Consider the following 24813-nt stretch of genomic DNA (forward strand, 5'->3'; position numbering starts at 1 on the left):
CGTCATTACTAGCAAGAAAATTCTTGGGAAACTGTAAGGTCTGAAGGTAGGTATATCACCAGAACCAGATGGTGTATACTCCAAAGTTCTGAAAGAGGTGGCTGAAGAGATTGTGGAGGCATTAGTAGATATCTTTCAAAGATCACTAGATATTGGAATAGTTCCGCAAGACTGGAAAATTACAAATGTCACTGCAATGTTCAAAAAGGGACAGAGGCAGAAGAAAATAAAACTATTTTAAAACAGTTCGTCAGACCTCAGTGGTTGGAAAGATGTAAGAAATGATCATTAAGGATGTGGTTTCAGTGTACTTGGAGGAACGTGATCAAATAGGTCATAATCAGTATGTTCTCCTCAAGGGAATATCTTGCCTGACAAATCTGTTGTAATTCTCAAAGACAAAGGAGAATCGGTTGAAGCTGTATATTTAGATTTTCAGAAAACCTCTGACAAGGTGCTACACATGAGGCTGCTTAACAAGTTAAGAGTTCCTAGTATTATAGGAAATATACAAATATAGATAAAGCAGTGGCTGGTTGGCAGCAGGCAAAGAGTGGGAATAGGGTAGCCTTTTCTGGTTGGCTGCCAGTGACTAGTGGTGTTCCACAGGGGTCTGTGCGGGACTGCTTCTTTTTACATTATATGTCAATTACTTGGATGATGAATCGATGGCTTTGTTGCAAAGTTTGCATACGATATGAAGATAGGTGGAGGGGCAGGTAGTTTTGAGGAAGTGGAGAGTCTACAGAAGGGCTTAGATCAGGAGAATGGGCAAAGAAGTGACAGTCTCTCCACATATACTGCCTGAACTGTTCCTCCTCAAATGCTCTGCCTGAATTTCTGAGTGCTTTTATGTTACTGCAAGATACTTTAGCCACAAAACAACAAACCTGATGTTGATTCTGAGATTAACTGGTCAGTATTACAGTTCAAAGGATGCTGTGAGAGTTTTGATTCAAGAGCTACGGGCATTAGTAGTGGGGCATTATAAAGTGACCTGGGGAAGGATAACCAAACTGTGTGAGGAAGAGGGAAGGTAAAGCAGCAAGTGGGTTCAAGAAAGAAAACATGGTAACAAGATGAATAGGTTGTAATAAAAATCTGAACACCATATAAATATTTAAAAGACAACTATACTGTATCCAATTGTACGGAGCATTCATAATAACAACACAAATTAACAACACAATTTAATGTAAACAGGTAGTTCACAAGTACCACTGAGGATAATAGAACCAGGAAGGAGCTTTGTAGAGTTTGTTTGGGGAACTGCAGTAGGCCAGCTGATAGGAGTTTCAAGGGGAGAGCACTTTTGGACCAGTGATCCTAACTCCATAAGTTTTCAGATACTTATGGGTGAGGATAAGACTGAATTTTGGTGCAAAGTGCTAAACTGAGGGACAGGAGCTGGGAAGAGTAGATGAAGGATGACAAACCCACATCAGATATGTGGGAGACATTTAAAGGAAGCTAGTATGAATTCAGGACCAAGATGTTCCTGTAAGTAAGACAAACAGAGATCACAAGGCTTGTGAATCTTGGATGACAAGATCAAACTAGGAAGGGGCATCCTAGAGTCATTTCGGAAAATGTGGTAGGAGTTTCAGTGGGAGTTTAGAAAGAGTTGTATGTGTAAGGTTTAGAAAGCCAGAATCCAACAGGGCCATTAAGGAATATAAAGGAAGCAGGAGAAATCTTATACAAGGAATCAAGAGAGCTAAAAGGGGGCATGAGATTACCTTGGTTGATATGATTAAAGAAAATCCCAAGGGACTTTAAATATACATGGAAACCACAAGATAGCTTGGGAGAGGGAAAGACCATTCAAGGACAAAAAGGGGAATGTATGTCAGGACCCAGAGGAAGTGGGTAAGGTACTTAGTACCACATCAGTACTCCCCAAGGCAAAGGCCATGGAGGACAGCAAGGTATAGTAGAGGTCTGCCGACAATCAGGATATGTTGATATCAAGGAGGAAGTAGTGCTGACAAACATGAGAAAAGGTGCAGATACTGGAAATCCAAAACAGCAGACATATAATGCTGGAGGAACTCAGCAGGCAAGGCTGTATCTATAGAAAAGAGTAAATGGTCGATGTTCCCAGACGAGACCCTTTATCAGGACTGGAAAGGAAGGGGGAAGGAGTCAGCATAAGGAGCTGGGGGGGAGGGGAGGACATAGCACAAGGTGGCAGGTGATAGGTGAAACCAGGAGAGGTGAAGTAAAGAGCTGGTAAGTTGATTGGTGAAAGAGATAAAGGGTTGGAGAAGGGGCAATCTGATGACAGGACAGAAGACCTTGGAAGAAAGGGAAGGGGGAGGAGCATCAGACAGTATATTTTCAGCAGACAATTGTTGACGGGGAGAAGAGAGGGGCAATTACCAGGAGTATGAGAAATCAATGTTCATGCCATCAAGTTGGAGGCTACCCAGGAGGAATACAAAGTGTTGCTCCTCCAACCTGAGTGTGGCTTCATTGCAGCAGTAGAGGCGGCCGTGGATTGACATGCTCAAGGATGTAATGTTAAGACTTTATAAAGCACTGGCACGGCCTCACTTGGAGTATTGAGAGCAGTTTTGTTCCCCTTATCTTAGAAAGGACATGCAGATGAGGTTCAAATGAGGTGCATGAAAATGATTCCAGGATTAAACATGAAGAGCCTTTGATGGCTCTGGGCCTGTATTCAATTCAAAAGAATCAGGGGTGACCTTATTGAAACTTATTGAATGGTAAAAGCCCTTGATAGAGTGGATGTAGACAGGATGTTCTATGGTGGGAGAGTCTAGGACCAAAGACACAGCCTCAAAATAGAGGGACATTCTTTTAGAATGGAGATAAGGAGGGATTTCTTTAGCCAGAGAGTAGTGAATCTGTGGAATTTGTTACCAGATGCAGCTGTGGAGGCCAAGTCTTTTCATTTATATATATATATATATATATAAATAAGGCAGAGGTTGAAAGATTCATGATTGGTCAGGGCATGAAGGGATATGGGGGAGGAGGGGAAGGCAGGTGATTGGGACTGAGAGGAAAAATGGATCACCTATGATGAAATGGCGGGGCAGACTCAATGGGCCAAATAGCCTAATTCTGCTCATATACAGTATCTTATGGTCTTATGTCGGAATGGGAAAGAGAAATAGTATTGAAATGGGTGGCCACCGGGAAATCTTGCTTTTCGTGGCAGATGGAGCAAAAGTGCTTGATGAAGCAGCCTTCCAACCTACATTGGGTCTCACTGACATAGGTGACCTCACTGATACACAGAAGGCCACACCAAGAACATCAGATACAGTAGATGACCTCACGATACACAGAAGGCCAACACTGGGAGCATCGGATACGGTAACTTACCTCACCGATAGTCAGGAAGTCACACCAGGAGCACCTCACTGATATACAGGAAGGCACACTGGGAGCGGCGTTGAATGGGAGACCGCTTCATTGAACAACTTCGCTGCAATTTCCCAGTGGTCACCCATTTCAATTCTGCTTCCCATTCCAACATGTCAGTCCATGGCCTCCTCTACTGCCACAAGGAGGTCACACTCAGGATGGAGAGCAACACCTTATATTCTGCCAGGGTAGTCTCCAACCTGACTAAGTGTAATGTAAGAATGAGGGTTTGAGATACAGTATGAGGAGAAATTGGATAGGCTGGGATTGTTTTTCATTGCTCAAGGAAGGCTGAGAATTGATCTTCAAGGGATTTTTGAAATTATAAAGGACATAGATAGATAGCCAAAGTCTGTTTCCCAAAGTAGGAAAATCTAAAACTATAGGGCAGAAGTTTAATGCAAGAGGGGTAGGATTTATATATCAATATAAATCATTATATCAATAATCACCTCCTGAAAATATTGCAACATTGCTGATGCCTTGATCCTCTTCCTTTATGTCCTTGAGAAAGTCTCCAACGTTCACCAACAATGGCTTCACAATAAACTGGCAGCGCTCATTTCTGGAGGGGAGTGTGATGGAAATTATTGTAAACCTATTCTTGTGTTCAACAGTCACCTCTGGAAAATAAAAGCATAATTCAATCACAAATTGCATTTTCATTACATTAAACAAATGATGAAGTATGGTTTCCAAACCTCTGACAGTGTTTAGTGAGATGCTGGTTTTGTAATCCTGATCAATATCTATCTCTCACTCCACATTACTAAAAATAAATTGTCATTGGTACATGGAGCTTAGACAAATAGAGGGCTATGGGTAAGCCTAGTAATTTCTAAGGTAGGGACATGTTCGGCACAACTTTGAGGGCCAAAGGGCCTGTATTGTGCTGTAGGTTTTCTATGTTTCTATTATCATATTGCCATGGAACTGACTGCTCTACTTCCTACATTACAATAATAACACTACAAAAAGAATTTAATTTGTCATTAGTTTTATAATTGTAGAGCCAATTTTTACAAGAAATATACATTTTCACTGGAACTGGAGTAGAGGTGAGCTTTGTTCAAAGTTCAAAGTAAATGTATTATTAAAGTACATATATGTCACCATAACCTTGAGATTATTGCAGACATACTCAATAAATCCAAGAACCATAATAGAATCAATGAAAGACTGCAACAGGGTGGACAAACAACCAATATGCAAAAGATTAACAAACTGTAAATACAAAAATGAAACAATAATAATAAATAAATAAGCAATAAATATCAAGAACACCAGTTGAAGAGTCCAAACTCACCAACAGGCACCAAGACCTTGCCTGGTTGGCGGTGACAGGGGCCCTCCCAGTCACATCCCTCCTGAACGCCCGGCATGTCATCTCTACACCCCACTGCCCACTGAAGGACTGCAGTGAGGTGGAGTCTGTGACCCACCTCTTTTCACACTGTGGGTTTGCGGAGAAGGTGTGGAGGAGGGTGTCACACTTCATCCCCAGCAGCTGCGTAACCGAGGACTCTCTGCTCTGCAGGCTGTTCCCGGGGACGCACATGGAGACCAACATCCGGTGCTGCTGGCAGATCATCATCTCGGTGAAAGACGCTCTTTGGTCGGCCCGAAACTTGATGATCTACCAGCACATGGAGATGTCTGTGGGAGAATGCTGCTGACTGGCACATTCTCGGTTGCAGGAGTACGTGCTGAGGGACGCACTGAAACTCGGTGCAGCCACCGCAAGGGCCCGGTGGGGAAGGACCATGGTTTAGGGTTCTTCTCCCGTAGGAGTGGGAGGGGTCGGGTGGTGGGGAGTATACCCCTCAACAATGATGGGTAAAGATAAACCAGAGCGGCACGTGAGTGGATGGAAGTGTGGAAATGTATAGAATGGAATGGTAATGTCTGTAAAGGAGTCAGAGTCATTGAATGGCTTATTGTAAATTATTTTATTTTGAATAAAGTATATTTTGTTAAAAAACTAATTGGTACAGTGTAATAACAGTTGGTCATCTTTATTTGTAAAAAGAAAATGTTCCAAGTAAACACAAGAGCTTTTGCAGATGCTGGAAATCCAGAGTAACACACACAGCACTGGAGGACACCTGATAGAGGATCTAGGCCTGAAACGTCGGCTTTTTATTCCTGTCTCTCAATGCTGCCTGACCAGCTGAGTTCCTCCAGCAGTTTGTACATGTTACTCAACTTTCTAAGTAATTTGCCTCTGAACTAGAATAGAGGATTACTAAAAGGAAAACAGTCGGTGCCTATAATGCTGTAATAAGGTAGAAAACTATAAAGTTATTCAAAATATAGTGTTGACCTACCATCAGATGAAACCAGGGTGCTGTGAAAGGTCACTGTACTTTGTCTCAGGTGGATGCGAGATTCTGAATCCTTTTGCTGCAGGACATAAGAGATTGCACGTGAAACATCTTACAACAAGTCCAAAAGGATCTAAACACTTGGCTGCTAAGATTAGAGTGGATTTCAGATAGTTCATGATAAAAATATTTAAAATTTAGAAAGAGTGATGAAAGATGAGACAGGACAGTAATTTAAAAGAAAAGAGCAAAACTACTTTTATCATCAATGCGTGTGTGGCCTCTGTCAGTCATGGTCGACCATGGGTACTGCACCTCTGGTAGTCACTGGTTTGTCGAGTAGCGTCGACTGTGGCTATTAAGGCCGATCCTAAAACGGCAGGCTCTGCCACAGTTGCTGCATGTGTAGAGCGTCATGAGGGAAAATTAAATGGTCTTCTCTCTGACACCATCTTATGGCTACCATAGTCCTTATATAATGGTCAAGAAATGAGTATTGCTATTTCAATCACTGATTATAAACCTTTACCTTAAACACCGTAGTCCATTATCCTGGAACTTCTGCCTTGTTGATCGTTCAGATCCTTGCGTTAGTCCAGGAATTGTGGCATTGGACTTCAGAGATAATGAGGGGTGTCTTATCATAAAAGATTGCTGTCTCCCTCTCCCCTATGTTTTTTTAAAATCACCTCCATGACAACTTTATAAGCAACTGTTCTGCAGCTGCCACATAGAGAGCTCCCTTATGACCTTATGATCTGATGACCTAGCCTGCAGCTAGCATAACATTGGAGCTCTGCTCACCGGATTTGGGAAGGATGCACTTATCTTGTTGAGCACTCATTTTATGTGTTTCCATGAGATTGTTTCTCCTTTTTCTAAACTCTGAGTGTACACACTGAGGTGATCGTGTGGTTGTAATTAAGCCTACTTGGATTTTCCTCATATAACATAACTGGCATCCTAAGAATCAATCTCATGAACCTTTCTAACTAACTCTTACTAACTCTTCCTTCAGTTAGTCCTGACGAAGGGTCTCGGCCTGAAACGTTGACTGTACCTCTTCCTAGAGATGCTGTCTGGCCTGCTGCGTTCACCAGCAACTTTGATGTGTGTTGCTTGAATCTCCAGCATCTGCAGAATTCCTGTTGTTTGTTGTTCATGAACCTTGGCTGCATTCTCTTGTAATCATATCCCCTTTTAGAGAGGTAGGCCAGCCCTATACTCCAGGTGTAGTCTCACCCTATATAAATGCAACAAGATGTAGATGAGAGATTTTGCAGCTGCTGGAATTCTTGACTAACACACATGCGCACGCGCACATGCGCACACACACATGCACACACACACATTTGCACAATGCTGGAGGAACTCATCAGATCAGGCTGCATCTACGGAGGGAAATGAACATTGACATTTTAGGCTGAGACCCTTCATCAGGACTGGAAGGCAAAGGGGCAGAGGCAAAGTAAAAGGGGAAGGAGCGGAAAGAAAAAGGAATGATGAAAGAAGTTAGCAGTGGTTAGATCAGGGGTTCCCAACCTTTTCTGCACCGCGGACCGGCCGTTCGGGGGGGGGGGCGGTATCCAACTAGGGTTAAACTCACCTCAACATGTCTTTTACAGTAAGGGTTGCCAACTTTCTCACTCTCAAATAAAGGACAAAAGTAGCAGTCAAATCCCGGGACACTTTACCCCAGGAAAGACTACCATGACCATGAGATGGGATGTCTCGGAACGGGTCCTGAATATTCTGAAGGGAGAGGGTGAGCAGCCAGTTGTCTTGGTACATGTTGGTACCAATGACATAGATAGGACAAAAGAGGAGGTCCTGAAGAGAAATTTCCAGGAGTTAGGAAGGAAGCTGAGAAGCAGGACCTCCAGGGTAGTAATCTCGGGATTGCTACCTGTGCCACGTGCTAGCGAGGGCAAGAGTAGTCGGATCAGGCAGGTGAATGCGTGGCTGAGAGACTGGTGTAGGGGGCAGGGCTTCAGATTCTTGGATAATTGGGATCTCTTCTGGGGGAAGTATGACCTGTTCAAAAAGGACAAGTTACACCTGAACCCGAAGGGGACCAATATCCTGGCGGGAAAGTTTAATAGAGCTGTTAGGGAGGGTTTAAACTAATTTGGCAGGGGGATGGGAACCGGAATGATAGAGTGGAGGAAGGGGAAAACAGAAATAAATCTAAGATAGTGAGCAGTAAAGATGTCAGGAAAGACAGGCAGGTGATGGGGCAAATGTGTAGCCATTGGGATGAGTTGCAGTGAAATCAAAGCAAAAAGTATCAAATACTGGTCTTAAGGTGTTATACTTAAATGCACGCAGCATAAGGAATAAGGTGGATGATCTTGTCGTACAGCTACAGATTGGCAGGTATGATATTGTGGCCATCACTGAGACCTGGCTAAAGGATGCATGTCTCTGGGAGCTGAACGTCCAAGGATACACGGTGTATCGGAAGGATAGGAAGGTAGGCAGAGGGGGAGGTGTGGCTTTATTGGTAAGAAATGATATTAAATCATTAGAAAGAGGTGATATAGGATCGGAAGGTGCAGAATCTTTATGGGTTGAGCTAAGGAATAGCAGGGGTAAAAGGACCCTGATGGCAGTTATTTATAGGCCTCCAAACAGCTGCAGGGATGTGGACTACAAATTACAACTGGAAATAGAAAAGGCTTGTCAGAAGGGCAGTGTTATGATAATTGTGGGGGATTTTAACATGCGAGTAGATTGGGAAAATCAGGTCAGCACTGGATCTCAAGAGAGAGAATTTGTAGAATGTCTGCGAGATGGCTTTTTAGAACAGCTTGTTGTTGAGTGCTGTCACAAAGGTTGGAGGTGCTGTGGATAGTGTGGAGGGCCGTCAGAGGTTACAGTGGGACATCGAAAGGATGCAAAATTGGGCTGAGAAGAGGCAGTTGGAGTTCAACCCAGGTAAGTGTCAGGTGGTTCATTTTGGTAGGTCAGATATAATGGCAGAATATAGTTATTAATGGTCATTCTCTTGGCAGTGTGGAGGATCAGAGGGATCTTGGGGTCTGAGTCCATAGGACATTCAAAGCTGCTGCACAGGTTGACTCTGTGGTTAAGAAGGTATACGGTGTATTGGCCTTCATCAATCACGGTATTGAGTTTAGGAGCCGAGAGGTAATGTTGCAGCTATATTGGACCCTGGTCAGACCCCACTTGGAGTACTGTGCTCAGTTCTGGTCGCCTCACTATAGGAAGGATGTGAAAAGCATAGAAAGGGTGCAGAGGAGATTTACAAGGATGTTGCCTGGTTTGGGGAGCATGCCTTATGAGAACACGTAGAGTGAACTCGGCCTTTTCTCCTTTGAGCAACAGAGGATGAGAGGTGACCTGATAGAGGTGAATAAGATGATGAGAGGCATTGATCGTGTGGATAGTCAGAGGCTTTTTCCCAGGGCTGAAATGGCTAGCACGAGAGGGCACAGTTTTAAGGTGCTTGGGAGTAAGTACAGAGGAGATGTCAGGGGTAAGTTCTTTTTTTCAAAAACCCAGAGTGTGAGAAATGGGCTGCCGGCGACAGTGATGGGGGTGGATACGATAGGGTCTTTTAAGAGACTCCTGGATAGGGACATGGAGCTTAGAAAAATAGTGGGCTATGGGTAACCCTAGGTAATTTCTAAGGTAAGGACATGTTCGGCACAGCCTTGTGGGCCGAAGGGCCTGTATTGTGTTGTAGGTTTTCTATGTTTCTATCTCTGCTCCTATACACTCCACAGCGCCCAACCACTTAATGTGTACCCTGAGTGGTCCTTCCAAACTGCAACATCTCACACTAGTCTGCATTAAATTCCATCTGCCATTTTTCAGGCCATTTTTCCAGCTGGTCCAGATCCCGCTGCAAGCTTCCTCGCTGTCCACTATACCCCCAGTCTTAGTGTCATCCGCAAATTTGCTGATCCAGTTAACCACATCATCCAGACCTTTGATACAGATGACAAACAACAACTGACTTAGCACCAATACCTGAGACACACCACTAGTCAGAGAGGCTACCATCTAATACCACTCTCTAGTTTCTTCCACAAAGCCAATGTCTCATCCAATTTACTACCTCATCAAGAATGCCAAGTGACTGAACCTTCTCGATCAACCTCCCATGCGGAACCTTGTCAAAGGCCTTGCTGAAGTTCATGTAATCACATCTACTGCCTTGTCCTCATCAACTTTTCTGGTAACTTCCTTGAAAAACTTTATAAGACTAGTTAGACGCAATCTACCATGCATTAAGTCATGCTGATTACTCCTAATCAGCCTATCTATCCAAATACTCATACCTCATCCCTTACAGCAGGGGTCCCCAACCTTTTGCGCACCACGGACCGGCTGTCGGGGTGGGGGGGGGGTACTACAGTGCGTGACAGGAAATGACAAAAGGTGCAGCTGACTCATACCGTTTCATATCGCCAAATTATATCATTTCCTAAGACAGTGGTTGGGGACCACTGCCTTAGAATACCGTCAAATAACTTTCCCACTACTGATGTCAGACTCACCGGCCTACAATTTCCTGGTTGATTTTTAGAGACTTTCTTACACGGCTGAACAACATTAGCTTCCCTCCAATCCTCCAGTAACTCACCCGTCGTACAATCATCACAGCAATATTTGATTCTGCGCTTCCCACTCCCTGGATTACAAATATTAAATACTAAAAATATTAAAAATACTAAAAATTAGTAAATATTAAAAATTTAAATTATAAATCATAAATAGAAAATATTAAAATGGGAAGTAAGGTAGTGCAAAAAAACCAAGAGGCAGGTCCGTATATTTGGAGGGTACGGCCCAGATCCGGGTCAGGATCCGTTCAGCAGTCTTATCACAGATGGAAAGAAGCTGTTCCCAAATCTGGCCGTATGAATCTTCAAGCTCCTGAGCCTTCTCCCGGAGGGAAGAGGGACGAAAAGTGTGTTGGCTGGGTGGGTCGTGTCCTTGATTATCCTGGCAGCACTGCTTCGACAGCGTGCGGTGTAAAGTGAGTCCAAGGACGGAAAATTAGTTTGTGTGATGTGCTGCGCCGTGTTCACGATCTTCTGCAGCTTTTTCCGGTCTTGGACAGGAAAACTTCCATACCAGGTTGTGATGCACCCTAGAAGAATGCTTTCTATGGTGCATCTATAAAAATTAGTGAGGGTTTTAGGGGACAGGCCAAATTTCTTTGGTTTTCTCAGGAAGTAAAGGCACTGGTGGGCCTTCATGGCAGTGGACTCTGCTTGGTTGGACCAAATCAGGTCACTTGTGATATTGACCCCGAGGAACTTAAAAGCTTTTGACCTGTTCCACTTGCGCACCACCAATGTAAATGGGGTTGTGCGATCCACTATTCGTTCTGAAGTCAACAACCAATTCGCGTCTTGTTGACGTTGAGGTATAGGTTATAGTCTTCACACCATGCCACCAGGTTCTTAATTTCCTCTCTGTACTCAAACTCCTTATCTGAGATATGGCCTACAATTGTGGTGTCATCAGCAAATTTATATATTGTGTTTGATGGAAACTTGGCTACACAATCATGGGTGTACAGTGAGTACAGCAGGGGGCTGAGTACACAGCCTTGTGGGGCACTGGTGCTCAGAGTGATTGTAGAGGAGAGCTTGTCCCCTATTTGTACACCCTGGGTCCTGTCTGTGAGGAAGTTGAAGATCCAGCTGCAGATCTGAGTGCTAAGGCCCAGGTTCTGGAGCTTAGGAATCAGTTTCAGAATTTAGGGTCCAGAATATTCTGAAGGGGGAGGGTGAGCAGCCAGTTGTCTTGGTACATGTTGGTACCAATGACATAGATAGGACAAAGGAGGAGGTCCTGAAGAGAGATTTCCAGGAGTTAGGAAGGAAGCTGAGAAGCAGGACCTCCAGGGTAGTAATCTCGGGATTGCTACCTGTGCCACGTGCTAGCGAGGGCAAGGATAGTAGGATCAGGCAGATGAATGTGTGGCTGAGAGACTGGTGCAGGGGGCAGGGCTTCAGATTCTTGGATAATTGGGATCTCTTCTGGGGGAAGTATGACCTGTTCAAAATGGACAGGTTACACCTGAACCCGAAGGGGACCAATATCCTGGCGGGAAGGTTTAATAGAGCTGTTAGGGAGGGTTTAAACTAATTTGGCAGGGGGATGGGAACCGGAATGATAGAGCAGAGGAAGGGGAAAACAGAAATAAATCGAAGATAAAGAGCAGTAAAGATGTCAGAAAAGACAGGCACGTGATGGGGCAAATTTGTAGCCATTGGGATGAGTTGCAGTGCAATAAAGTTGCAGTGAAATCAAAGCGAAAAGTACCAAATACAGGTCTTAAGGTGTTATACTTAAATGCACGCAGCATAAGAAATAAGGTGGATGATCCTGTCGTACAGCTACAGATTGGCAGGTATGATATTGTGGCCATCACTGAGACGTGACTAAAGGATGCATGTCTCTGGGAGCTGAACATCCAAGGATACACGGTGTATCGGAAGGATAGGAAGGTAATAAGACGGGAAGGCATGGCTTTATTGGTAAGAAATGATATTAGATCATTAGAAAGAGGTGATAAGGGATCGGAAGGTGCAGAATCTTTATGGGTTGAGCTAAGGAATAGCAGGGGTAAAAGGACCCTGATGGCAGTTATTTATAGGCCTCCAAACAGCTGCAGTGATGTGGACTACAAATTACAACAGGAAATAGAAAAGGCTTGTCAGAAGGGCAGTGTTATGATAATTGTGGGGGATTTTAACATGCGAGTGGATTGGGAAAATCAGGTCGGCACTGGATCTCAAGAGAGAGAATTTGTGAATGTCTGCGAGATGGCTTTTTAGAACAGCTTGTTGTTGAGCCCACTAGGGGATCGGCTGTACTGGATTGGGTATTGTGTAATGAACCGGAGATGATTAGAGAGATTGAGGTGAAGGAACCCTTAGGAGACAGAGATCATAACATGATTGAGTTCACTGTGAAATTTGAAAAAGAGAAGCCAAAATCTGATGTGTTGGTATTTCAGTGGAGTAAAGGAAATTACAGTGGCATGAGAGAGGAACTGGCCAAAGTTGACTGGAAAGGGACACTGGCGGGAAGGACGGCAGAGCAGCAGTGGCTGGAGTTTATGCGAGAAGTGAGGAAGGTGCAAGACAGGTATATTCCAAAAAAGAAGAAATTTTCGAATGGAAAAAGGATGCAACCAAGGTTGACAAAAGGAGTCAAAGCCAAAGTTAAAGCAAAGGAGAGGGCATACAAGAAGCAAAAGTTAGTGGGAAGACAGAGGATTGGGAAGTTTTTAAAAGCTTACAAAAGGAAACTAAGAAGGTCATTAAGAGGGAAAAGATTAACTATGAAAGGAAGCTAGCAAATAATATCAAAGAGGATACTAAAAGCTTTTTCAAGTATATAAAGAGTAAAAGACAGGTGAGAGTAGATATAGGACCGATAGAAAATGATGCTGGAGAAATTGTAATGGGAGATAAGGAGATGGCGGAGGAACTGAACAAGTATTTTGCATCAGTCTTCATTGAGGAAGACATCAGCAGTATACCGGACACTCAAGGGTGGCAGGGAAGAGAAGTGTGCGCAGTCACAATTACGACAGAGAAAGTACTCAGGAAGCTGAATAGTCTAAAGGTAGATAAATCTCCTGGACCAGATGGAATGCACCCGCGTGTTCTGAAGGAAGTAGATGTGGAAATTGCGGAGGCATTAGCAATGATCTTTCAAAAGTTGATAGATTCTGGCATGGTTCCGGAGGACTGGAAGATTGCAAATGTTACTCCGCTATTTAAGAAGGGGACCAGGAAGCAAAAAGGAAATTATGGACCTGTTAGCTTGACATCGGTAGTTGGGAAGTTGTTGGAGTCGATTGTCAAGGATGAGGTTACAGAGTACCTGGAGGCATATGACAAGATAGGCAGAACTCAGCATGGATTCCTTAAAGGAAAATCCTGCCTGACAAACCTATTACAATTTTTTGAGGGAATTACAAGTAGGCTAGACAAGGGAGATGCAGTGGATGTTGTATATTTGGATTTTCAGAAGGCCTTTGACAAGGTGCTACACATGAGGCTACTTAACAAGATAAGAGCCCATGGAATTACAGGAAAGTTACATACGTGGATAGAGCGTTGGCTGATTGGCAGGAAACAGAGAGTGGAAATAAAGGGATCCTATTCTGGTTGGCTGCCCGTTACCAGTGGTGTTCCACAGAGGTCCGTGTTGGGGCTGCTTTTTTTTACATTGTATATCAATGATTTGGATTATGGAATAGATAGCTTTGTGGCTAAGTTTGCTGACGATACGAAGATAGGTGGAGGGGCCGGTAGCACTGAGGAAATGGAGAGTCTGCAGAGAGACTTGGATAGATTGGAAGAATGGCAAAGAAGTGGCAAATGAAATACAATGTTGGAAAGTGTATGGTTATGCACTTTGGCAGAAGAAATAAATGGGCAGACTATTATTTAAATGGGGAAAGAGTTCAAAGTTCAGAGATGCAACGGGACTTGGGAGTCCTCGTACAGGATACCCGTAAGGTTAATCTCCAGTTTGTGTTGGTGGTGAAGAAGGCAAATGCAATGTTGGCATTCATTTCTAGAGGAATAGAGTATAGGAGCAGGGATGTGATGTTGAGGCTCTATAAGGCACTGGTGAGTACTGTGGGCAGTTTTGGTCTCCTTATTTAAGGAAGGATGTGCTGACGTTGGAGAGGGTACAGAGAAGATTCACTAGAATAATTCCGGGAATGAGAGGGTTAACATATGAGGAACGTTTGTCCGCTCTTGGACTGTATTCCTTGGAGTTTAGAAGAATGAGGGGAGACCTCATAGAAACATTTCGAATGTTGAAAGGCATGGACAGAGTGGATGTGGCAAAGTTGTTTTCCATGATGGGGGACTCTAGTACGAGAAGGCGTAATTTAAGGATTAAAGGGCGCCCATTCAGAACAGAAATGCGAAGAAATTTGTTTAGTCAGAGGGTAGTGAATCTATGGAATTTGTTGCCACGGGCAGCAGTGGAGGCCAAGTCATTGGGTGTATTTAAGGCAGAGATTGATAGGTATCTGAGTAGCCAGGATATCAAAGGTTATGGTGAGAAGGTGGGGGAGTGGGACTAAATGGGAGAATGGATTAGCTCATGATAAAATGGCAGAGCAGACTCGATGGGCCAAATGGCCGACTTCTGCTCCTTTGTCTTATGGTCTTATAGTTTATTTGGAATGATGGTATTGAAGGCAGAGCTTTAGTCAATGCAAAGGAGCCTTACGTATGCGTCTTTATTCTCCAGGTGTTCTAAGGAGGAATGTAGGGCCAGAGAGATGGCATCTGCTGTTGACCTGTTGCTCCTGTAGGCGAATTGCAAAGTGTCGAGGTTGACTGGTAGGCTGTGGTTGATGTGTGCCATAACCAATCGTTCGAAGCATTTCATAGCAATTGATGTCAGAGCCACAGGTCGATAGTCATTCAGGCATGCCACCTTGCTCTTCTTCGGCACCGGGATTATCGTTGCCTTCTTAAAACACGAGGGGATCTTAGACTGAAGCAAGGAGCAGTTGAAGACGTCAGCAAACACTCCAGCTATCTCGCTTGCACAGGCCCGGAGAACCCGTCCCGGGACGCCATCTGGGCCCATCGCCTTCCTTGGATTTACCTTCAGGAAGGCCCTTCTAACGTCCTCCTTGGGAGGCCCCTTGGATTTGTCCACCCTAATTTGCGTCAAAATAGCAAACACCTGCTCCTGTTTAGATGTAGTCAGATGACAATAAACTTGAAACTGAACTTGATCATCCTGGTTTATCTTTTCTGCCCCCTTTATAGGTTAATGACATCTTTCCTATAACAGGGTGATCAAAACTTTTCCATAACACGCCCTGGGGATGTACCGTTCACTGTTCCATAACACTCACATTTCGGTTCTTTGCAGGAATGGTACCCACTCTTAGGGCCTCACAACCAGCCATTTTGATATGCCAACGATACAGCCTGGAAGGCAAGTGCACCTTCAGGGTGCCAGATTTTCGTAGCTCTGGAGATGGGCTGATTCAAAGCTGGTGCCCCTGATTGAGGCGTCACGGGAAAACACAGAACATCTGGAGCTATGTGTCCAGGAGACCTGAACCTTTCCAGGGCCGGTTCTCTGGACACAGAGCTTGTAAAAAGCAATGCAGCAGACTTTTAACATCATAAATCAGTGAGTTGTTTGTTATGTCTCCCCTCTCGCTGTGAATGGAAGACACCTCTTTTTCCCTTATTAAGGAGAGAGAGAGCCTGTGGTATGTCGAATTACCAGGTGAACGAGTAATCTTTGGGTACTGCAAGTCTGTGACTTTATTGATGGCTTTACTGCTGCTTATGCATGGGATGGGGGAGCTGGGGAGGCTTTGGGGTTCTAGCGTCTAACTGTTATTCATTCGTTGGGGTACTCTTCTGTTTTCATGGATGTTTGTGAAGAAAAAGAATTTCAGGATATATATTGTATGTATTTATCTGACATTAAATGTACCTGTTGAACTATTGAACACTCCCAGGGGATGTACCATTCACCGATACATAACCCTCCCCAGAGACGTACCGTTCACTGATACATAACACTCCCCAGGGACGTACTGTTTACTGTACAAGTCTCACCATGGTCTGATCTCCCAAAATGCAACACCTCACATTTATCTGGTTTGAAAAACATTTGTCAATCTCAACTAACACAGCTGACTGTTCAACATCTTCCTGTAATAACTACACATCTACATCTTTTATAGCATCTTCCAATAAGTTACTAACCATGTCCTGTATATTCATATGCAAATCATTTATACAAATTACAAACAACAAAGGTCCCAGAACTGACCCTGTAGCCTACTACAGGTCTCTAGTGTGGAAAAACAGCATCGAACATTACCCTCTACATGCTACCATGGTCCTAGAACTGACCCTGTAGCCTACCACAAGTCTCTAGTGTGAAAAACAATCTCGAACATTACCCTCTACTTCTTACCACTGTACCAATTCTGAATTCAACCTGCTGTTATCCCTGGATCCCACCTGATCTAACCTCTGGACAAGCTTGCCATGAGGACCTAGTCAAGGGCATGCCCAAGACCATATATTCAACAACCACAGCCGCTTGCTCATCTACCCGCTTGCTTACCTTCTCAAAGAACTGCAAGAGATTTGTCAGATATGCACCAATCCGTACTGATATCCCAAATCAGGCTGTGTCATTCTCAGATCCTGTAACTGAGCCATTTACACACCACTGATTTCACATTCATCTGCATGGCTTGTTTTTGCTACTCTTTCCCAGCCAGAGATGAAACAAAAATTTATAGCTCTTCAAATGTTTGGAGAATACATCAGGTCAGGCCCTGGGGATTTTCCTACACAACTATACTCAAGGCCTTCAATTCCTCCTTCTTGCTACTTCATGTGTGCTCCAAGGCAACACTACTCATTCCCCTTATTTCCTTAGCTCCAATCATTTTCTCCACAGAGAAAAATATTCATTAAAATTCTCTCTCATTTCCTTCAGTTCCATACACAGACAGTCACGATGATCTTCAAGGAGACCTCTTCCTAGCCACCCTTTTACTCTCAATATACCTCATGTCCTAGGATTTTCCTCAGCTACCCTGCCAGATCCTTCTCATATCCGCTTTTCCACTCCTAACCTCTTTCTTAAATGCATTCCTACTGTTCTTGTAGTCAACAAATTCCCTAGTTTCCAAATGCTTAGGCGCAGTATATGCTTCCCTCCATTTTCCTAATCAGAGCCTGAATATCTCTTGTCAGCTAGGGTTCCTGAAAACCACACTCTGTCCCATTCACTGAAGAGGAACACAAGACCATAAGGCATAGGAGCAGAATTAGGCCATTTGGTCCGTTGAGTCTGCTCTGCAGTTCCATTAGGCTGATATATTATCCTTCTCAACCTTATTCTCATGCCTTTCCTCCGTAACCTTTCATGTCCTGTCTAATCAAGAACCTATCAACGTAGGCCCCAGGATCCAGGCCCTGAGCTCTTGACATCACACTTTTAAAGGCCCCCCACTTGGTCACCCACTGATGAAAAACACAAGAAGCTGTTTTTTTTTCCTGTGGTAAATAACTCACCCCGGCTGTTTAAAGAAGAAAATGCTGGTATCTACAAGGCACAGGTCAAGATTAAAATAGAATACTCCTGATTTTCATGGATTGATGCAGCTCCAACAATATTCAAGCCTGACATTTTTGAGAGTAAAGCAGCCTCAGATTATCTATGAATAGAGCAAATCTCCTCAGAAACTATCTACTCTCCTGCCTCAGTTGTGTTAGGTTCTATCAGAACTCTCAATTCAGTGGAAGCATGTCATCTTCGACCTCGAGTTCCTTAAGAAATGTAAAGCACTGTGCTTAAAGCAGTTTTCACTAAAACTGGTGGAAGGGTTTTGAAAAATATCCATTGCTCCACTTGTAGTGTTGTCAGCAATTTCTTATTCCTCCGCTGCTTTCTGGTTCTGTACACAGCCTTCAAATTTAGCTTCTCCATATTTCACAACAAGCTTGTGACCAACAATGTCTGCAACCATTCAAGAAATGACTCACTCCACTTTCTTTAAGGTAATTCGCGGTAGGCAATAAATGTGGGACATGCCAAAATCTCACAAAGTAAATTAAAAAATTATCATTGCTCACCTCCCAAAACATTCTAACATATTTCTTTTTTGTCAGACCAACTGGAACTTTTAAGAAAGTAAGTGTAACATTTTATCGAATCCGGTAGTTTGTTGTATTTTCTGGTATTGGTACTAGGCTACTGCTCTACCACAGACCACAGCGACACACATTTCCTGTCTTTAACAACACTTATCTGATAATCAAAAACCAATGCTAATATTTCCTCCCAATCCGATTAGCAGACAGAGAGTTGCTGATCTCTGTAAACCTTTACAAATGACTTAAAAATTTCTAACTCCATTCCAGGAATATAATCGCATCTGCACATAATTATACACACAAATATGAATACTGTGCTATGAATCTACACAGATCTTGTAATTGAAATGGTTTCTTTCATTGTAAGAATGACATGTATTTTACAGCAAAAATATCATTAGAAATTTTGCAGAATCCTTCAATAAATTGTTGATATACGTTTGTAGGTGAATATTTATGCATAGTTAAGCCGACAAAAATATAGATGAATCAACAAGATGATTCAGCTGTACAAAACTAAAATAGTGCTAATTATCATTCCTTTGGTTCATGGCTCTACTTGGTTCCATGTTAACGATGCCTGAAGCTGTTTTGTCTCACCCTGTTAATCCAAGGCATTATTACTTGGCCCCGATACCTGGAAATATTTTCATCACATTAAATCGTGGGCACAAATCTGACAATATTTATTTTCCATTGTTTTTACACCTTGCATTCTGGACTACGCATTTAAAATTCGGTGTAAGTAAACGTTTTTTATTTTTATTCAGAGATACAGTGCGGAATAGGCCCTTCTGGCCCTACAAGCTGTGCCACCCAGCAACCCGTGACAACCCCGGTTATACCCTAACCTAATCACTCAACAACTTACAGGGTTCATGGCTTCATCGGATTTTTCATCATTAATGTACCCAGTACGTCTTTGAATTGTGGGAGGAAACTGGAGCTCCTGGAGGAAACCCACGTATTCCACAGGAAGGAAGACCTGATACTGAGATTGAACTGTGAACTCCGATGCCCCGAGCTGTAAAAGCTTTGCTCTAACTGCTACACTTATTATACTACGAAACAAGCAAAATTCCCAGATATAAGTGGAGGAGTCAACTCCTCCTTGCAAGGAGGCTTTGAGATCTTGAATCTTTTCCTGTGATGTTTGGAAAACAGTATCTAGAGCTTTACTCTGGCACGTGAAGGAGAAAGCCTGCCCAACACCACGTGACTACAATTTGTATTTTAATGTTTAAGATATTTCCTTGTTTCTCATTCCAGTGGATTTGATTTTGGAGGAATGTGCAGTGCTGACTAAATATGCCATGTGTTTGAGGGAGTTCAATAGACCAAGCAATGTGAGTACATGTAAATAAAGTATCTGCTGTGCTAAAACCCATGGGATTCTATTTCCTGCTCCCTTAAAACTCACTGGAACTCCCTTTAAAATGAGTGAGTTTAGTGAAAGCTTATTATATGACTACGTAACAAGGAAAAAGATACGTTGGGGGATTACTACGAATAACCTTTCCCTACACTAAAACTTTTGTGCATGGATAATCAGCCCACTGTTGACCAGAAAGAACTACAATCAGTGAACAGGAATAGAGGTGGCCATTTTGTGAGATTGTCCTCGCAGCTGCCATTTTGTGAACTGATTCCTACTCTTTGATAATTTAATCAGAGCAACTAGATGTGGGCACTAGGAGCTTCCGCTAATGATCTACTAAACCTAAGGCCATTCTCAGATAAGAATCTGTTTATTGCGTAAAATGGCAGGTTTGCAGAAGTAATCTCATCATTGGAACACAGTGTCTGGTTGACCCAGTTTAACTGGTTTGGAACAGTCAGAGCTGAATAGACCAAGTCACCTAAGACATGAATTTAAAGGCAAAGGCCATAAAACAACATGGCTACACCCAATGGGAATCTGACTGACACATCTGATAACATTGAGCTAACAAAATTGAAACATCTTAGATTTACCTGATGAGGAAAAGTATAAGAATAGAGGACTTTGGGAGTTATTGGTGACAACTCTCTGGAGATAATCATCACGGATGTAGAGGACCCCATGTCGAACACATGGAGGTCACATCAGGAGCTGAAAGAACACCTGGCCAACATAGACTTTTTCCCAGGATATCTTTTCTATTAATTGACTGTCCCTGAAGGGCCAGGGACATTTAGTAGATGTGTACACAGGTATTCCGTTGTGTGAATTTGCGTGCTTGCGAACTGAGGTAATAAATTTAATTGTCAGTAAATACAGATTCTCTCTGTGCCTAACTGATCATTATAATGAAGGGGTAATCCTTGTAACACCATCCATATGTTTGTTACTGTGTTTATAAATCTCACCACCCTGCCCTGTAGACTTGCATCCCACACACTACAACGCACTGATTCAGGTGGCACAACCTGTGTGATTTACTCTCCATATCAGAGTGCTGGAACCGCCTTCTGGACTCTAGCATTCTTGTTGCTAGCATCTGAGTACTAGCTGTTGAATTCCCACAGCTCACTTTTATCAAATGGAGCTCAGTTCACATCTGTACCTATAAACCTATACCACTCAGTGGACTGTTTCATCGACTTTACAGGAAGGTCAAGTTCACTACTGCGACTGAACAGAGGTTTTCTACAAAGTAATAACACAACTTGACCAGCTTAGCTTAGCCTATGGGCAACAACAGTTGACTTCAGCGCCTAAGGCCAAGTTGACGGAGTTACTTTTTCCTGTTCTACTGGTCCCTAATACAATTACATATGCAACATCAGTGATGTTCACTAATGTCAAAAAAAGCAGCAGACACTCATGGAGTCATAGAACGATATAGCACAGAAACTGGCCCTTCAGCCCATCTAGTCTGTGTAGAACTATTAATTTGCTCAATCCCATCGACCTGCAGCCAGAACATAGACCTCCATAACCCTCCCATCCATGTACCTATCCAAATTTATCTTAAATGTTGAGATCAAACCTGCACCTACCACTTGTACTGGCAATTTATTCCACACTCCCACTACCCTCTGAGTGAAGAAGTTTCCCCTCATGTTCCTCTTAAAAATTTCACTTTTCACCCTTAACCCATGACCTCTAGTTGTTGTCTCACCCAATCTTAATGGAAAAAGCCTGCTTGCATTTACCCTATCTAGACCCCTCATAATTTTGTACATCTCTATCAAATTTCCTCTCAATCTTTTACGTTCTAGGGAATAAAGTCTTTACCTATTCAACCTCTCCCTATAACTCAGGTCCTGAAGACCCAGCAACATCCTTGTAAATCTTCAGTGCACTCTTTCAATCTTATTTACATCTTTCCTGTAGGTGGGTGACCAAAACTGTACACAATACTCCAAACTAGGCCTCACCGATGTCTTATACAATTTCAACATAACATCCCAACTCTTGTACTAATACAATGACCTATGAAGGGAATGTGTCAAAAGCTTTCTTTATGAGCCTATCTACCTGTGATGCCACTTTCAAGGAATGATGGATCTGTATTCCCAGATGCCTTTGTTCTACCACACTGCTGAGTGTCCTACCATTCACTGTGTAAGACCTACACTGGTTGGTCCTCCCAAAGTGCTACATTTCATACTTCATACTGCATTAAATTCCATCTGCCATTTTCCAGTCCATTTTTCCATCCGGTCCAGTTCCTGCTGCAAGCTTTAATAGCCTTTCTCACTGTCCTTCAATCTTGTTGTCATCTGCAAATTTGCTAATCTAATTTATTACACTACCACTCAGATCATTGATATAGATGAAAAACAACAACAGACCCTGCAGAACTCCACTAGTCACAGGCTTTGAGTCAGAAAGGCAACTATCTATTCTCACTCTCTAGCTTCTCCCAAAGAGCTAATGTCTAATTGAATTTACTACATCATCTTGAATGTCAAGCGACTGAACCTTTTTGACCAACTCCCGCCCGGGACCTTGTCAAATGCCTTGCTAACGTCCATGTAGACAACCATCCACTGCTTTGCCTTCATCAACTCTCCTGGTAATTTCCCCCCAAAAAACTCCAAGACTGATTAGACATGACTTACCATGCACAAAGCCCTGTATTCCGAATACTTACATATCTGGTCCCTTGCTTCCAATTACCTTTCCCGCTACTGATGTCAGACTCACCGGCCTATAATTTCCAGGCTTATTCTTAGAACCTTTCTTAAATAACGGAACAATATTAGTTATCCTCCAATCCTCCAGCACCTCACCCATTGATAAGGATGCTTTAAATATCTCTTCTATATAACCATACAATAACTACAGCACGGAAACAGGCCATCTCGGCCCTTCTAGTCCATGCCGAACTCTTACTCTCACCTAGTCCCACCGACCTGCACTTGGCCCAAAACCCTCCATTCCTTTCCTGTCCATATATCTATCCAATTTAACTTTAAATGACAACATCGAACCTACCTCAACCACTTCTGCTGGAAGCTCATTCTACACAGCTACCACTCTCTGAGTAAAGAAGTTCCCCCTCATGTTACCCCTAAACTTTTGCCCTTTAACTCTCAACTCATGTCCTCTTGTTTGAATCTCCCCCATTCTCAATGGAAAACGCTTATCCATGTCAACTCTATCAATCCCCCTCATAATTTTAAACACCTCTATTAAGTCCTCCTCAACCTTCTACGTTCCAAAGAATAAAGACCTAACTTGTTCAGCCTTTCTCTATAACTTAGGAGATGAAACCCAGGCAACATTTTAGTAAATCTCCTCTGTACTCTCTCAATTTTATTGACACCTTCTAGGGCCCCTGTAACTTCTGCACTAGCCTTGCAAAGGGTACAAAGAAACACCTTGTCAGGCCCTGGGTATTTATCCACCCTAATTTCCCAAGACAGCAAACAGCTCCTCTTCTGTCATCTGTATATGGTTCATTACATCCTCCATGCTTTTCCTCACTTCTGTATGCTCCGTACACATTTGCCAGAAAACAACCTGGCCAGATCCTGTGATTCCATCAGAATTGAAGGGGGGGGGGGGGGGGGGGAGAAGATAGCGATGCGACGCAGTGCGCACGGCCGCTCCAAAATGATATCGTATTTGTGCACAATCCTGATTTGGTGGAGACAGACATGAGAAGCATGGAAGGACATCTGGAGAAACTTCTGAAATGCCCACTTCGCTGCCGCTGCTACTGTGCAATCAAGAATCTCCGGAGGGGAAGGCCCCAAATCCTTGGCTTTGCCTGTTGCCAGGGCCAGGGTCAAAGCGCTCGGCCGAGATGGTGCTCAGTGCTTGGTGTCGGAGGGCTGGTCGGAGGCTCGAAGTTTTCGGATGGACTCAGAGTCGGACTGTAGTCGGGTGTTTCCAGGATGCTGCATCAGCAAGTTTGTGGCACTGGAAGCTCATGGCAGGGAGAGTTTCTCCCTTCAACCGCCTGCGTGAGATGATGGGACTTTCGAGAGACTTTGAGACTTTTTTTTTTTAACCATGCCCATGGTCTGTTCTTCATCAAATTACGGTATTGCTTTGCACTGTTGTAACTATATGTTATAATTATGTGGTTTTTGTCAGGTTTTTTTAGTCTTGGTTTGTCTTGTGTTTCTGTGATATCATTCTGGAGGAACAAATTGTATCATTTCTTAATGCATGCATTACTAAATGACAATAAAAGAGGACTGTGTGTCCTCATAATCTAAAAAAAAATTGGCCCTTCTCCAATTTAGAATCCCATCTTGAGAACCAAACCTAACCTTTTCCATAATTACCTTGAATCTAATGGCATTATGATCACTAGATGCAAAGTGTTCCCCTACACAAACTTCTGTCACCTGTCCTGTCTCACTCCCTAATAGGAAATCTAATTTCACAATTTCTCTCATTGGGATTCTATGTATGAATTAAGGAACTGACCCATGAACACATTGACAAACTCCTTTCCATCTAGTCCTTTTACAGTATGGGAGTCCGAATTAATGTGGAAAGCTAAAATTACCTACTATAACAACCTTACGTTTCTTGCAACAGCCTGTGATCTCTCTACAAATTTGCTTCAATTCCTGCAAACTGTTGTGAGGTCTATAATATGGCCCCATTAACATAGTCATACCTTTCTTTCAGTTTTATCAATAAAGCCTCACTAGATGAACTCTTCAGTCTTTCCTGTCTGAGCATTGCTGTGACATTTCCCCAGACTAGTAATGCTACCCCTTGCCTTTAATCTCTCCCACTCTGTTATTATGTCTAAAACACAGGTACCCCAGAACACCGAGCTGGTGTCCTATTCCTCCTGTGACCAATCTCACTAGTGGCTACAACGTTATAATTCTATGTCTTGATCAATGCCCTAAACTCATCCATCGTTTCTACAATTCTCCTAGAATCGATGCATACACAGCTCTGAATATCCTGGAAGCCCAAGAAGAGTTCATTTGTCATAGAGAGAGCTAGTTACACTCAAGCT

At 43.1% G+C, this 24813-nt stretch overlaps 1 protein-coding gene across 1 annotated transcript in view; it reads right to left on the reverse strand.

Moving 5' to 3' along the window:
* Positions 1–24813, reverse strand: part of LOC140196530 (calcium uniporter regulatory subunit MCUb, mitochondrial-like) — a 97169-nt gene that overhangs the window by 23212 nt on the left and 49144 nt on the right. Inside the window, exons 2-3 of the mRNA XM_072255885.1 lie at positions 5724–5799; positions 3849–4019 (exon numbers count right to left, since the gene is read on the reverse strand). Of these exons, the coding sequence (XP_072111986.1) occupies positions 3849–4019; positions 5724–5799 (247 nt within the window). The remainder of the gene's footprint in view (positions 1–3848; positions 4020–5723; positions 5800–24813) is intronic.

This window comes from Mobula birostris, chromosome 4, assembly GCF_030028105.1.
Source record: "Mobula birostris isolate sMobBir1 chromosome 4, sMobBir1.hap1, whole genome shotgun sequence".
NCBI lineage: Eukaryota > Metazoa > Chordata > Chondrichthyes > Myliobatiformes > Myliobatidae > Mobula > Mobula birostris.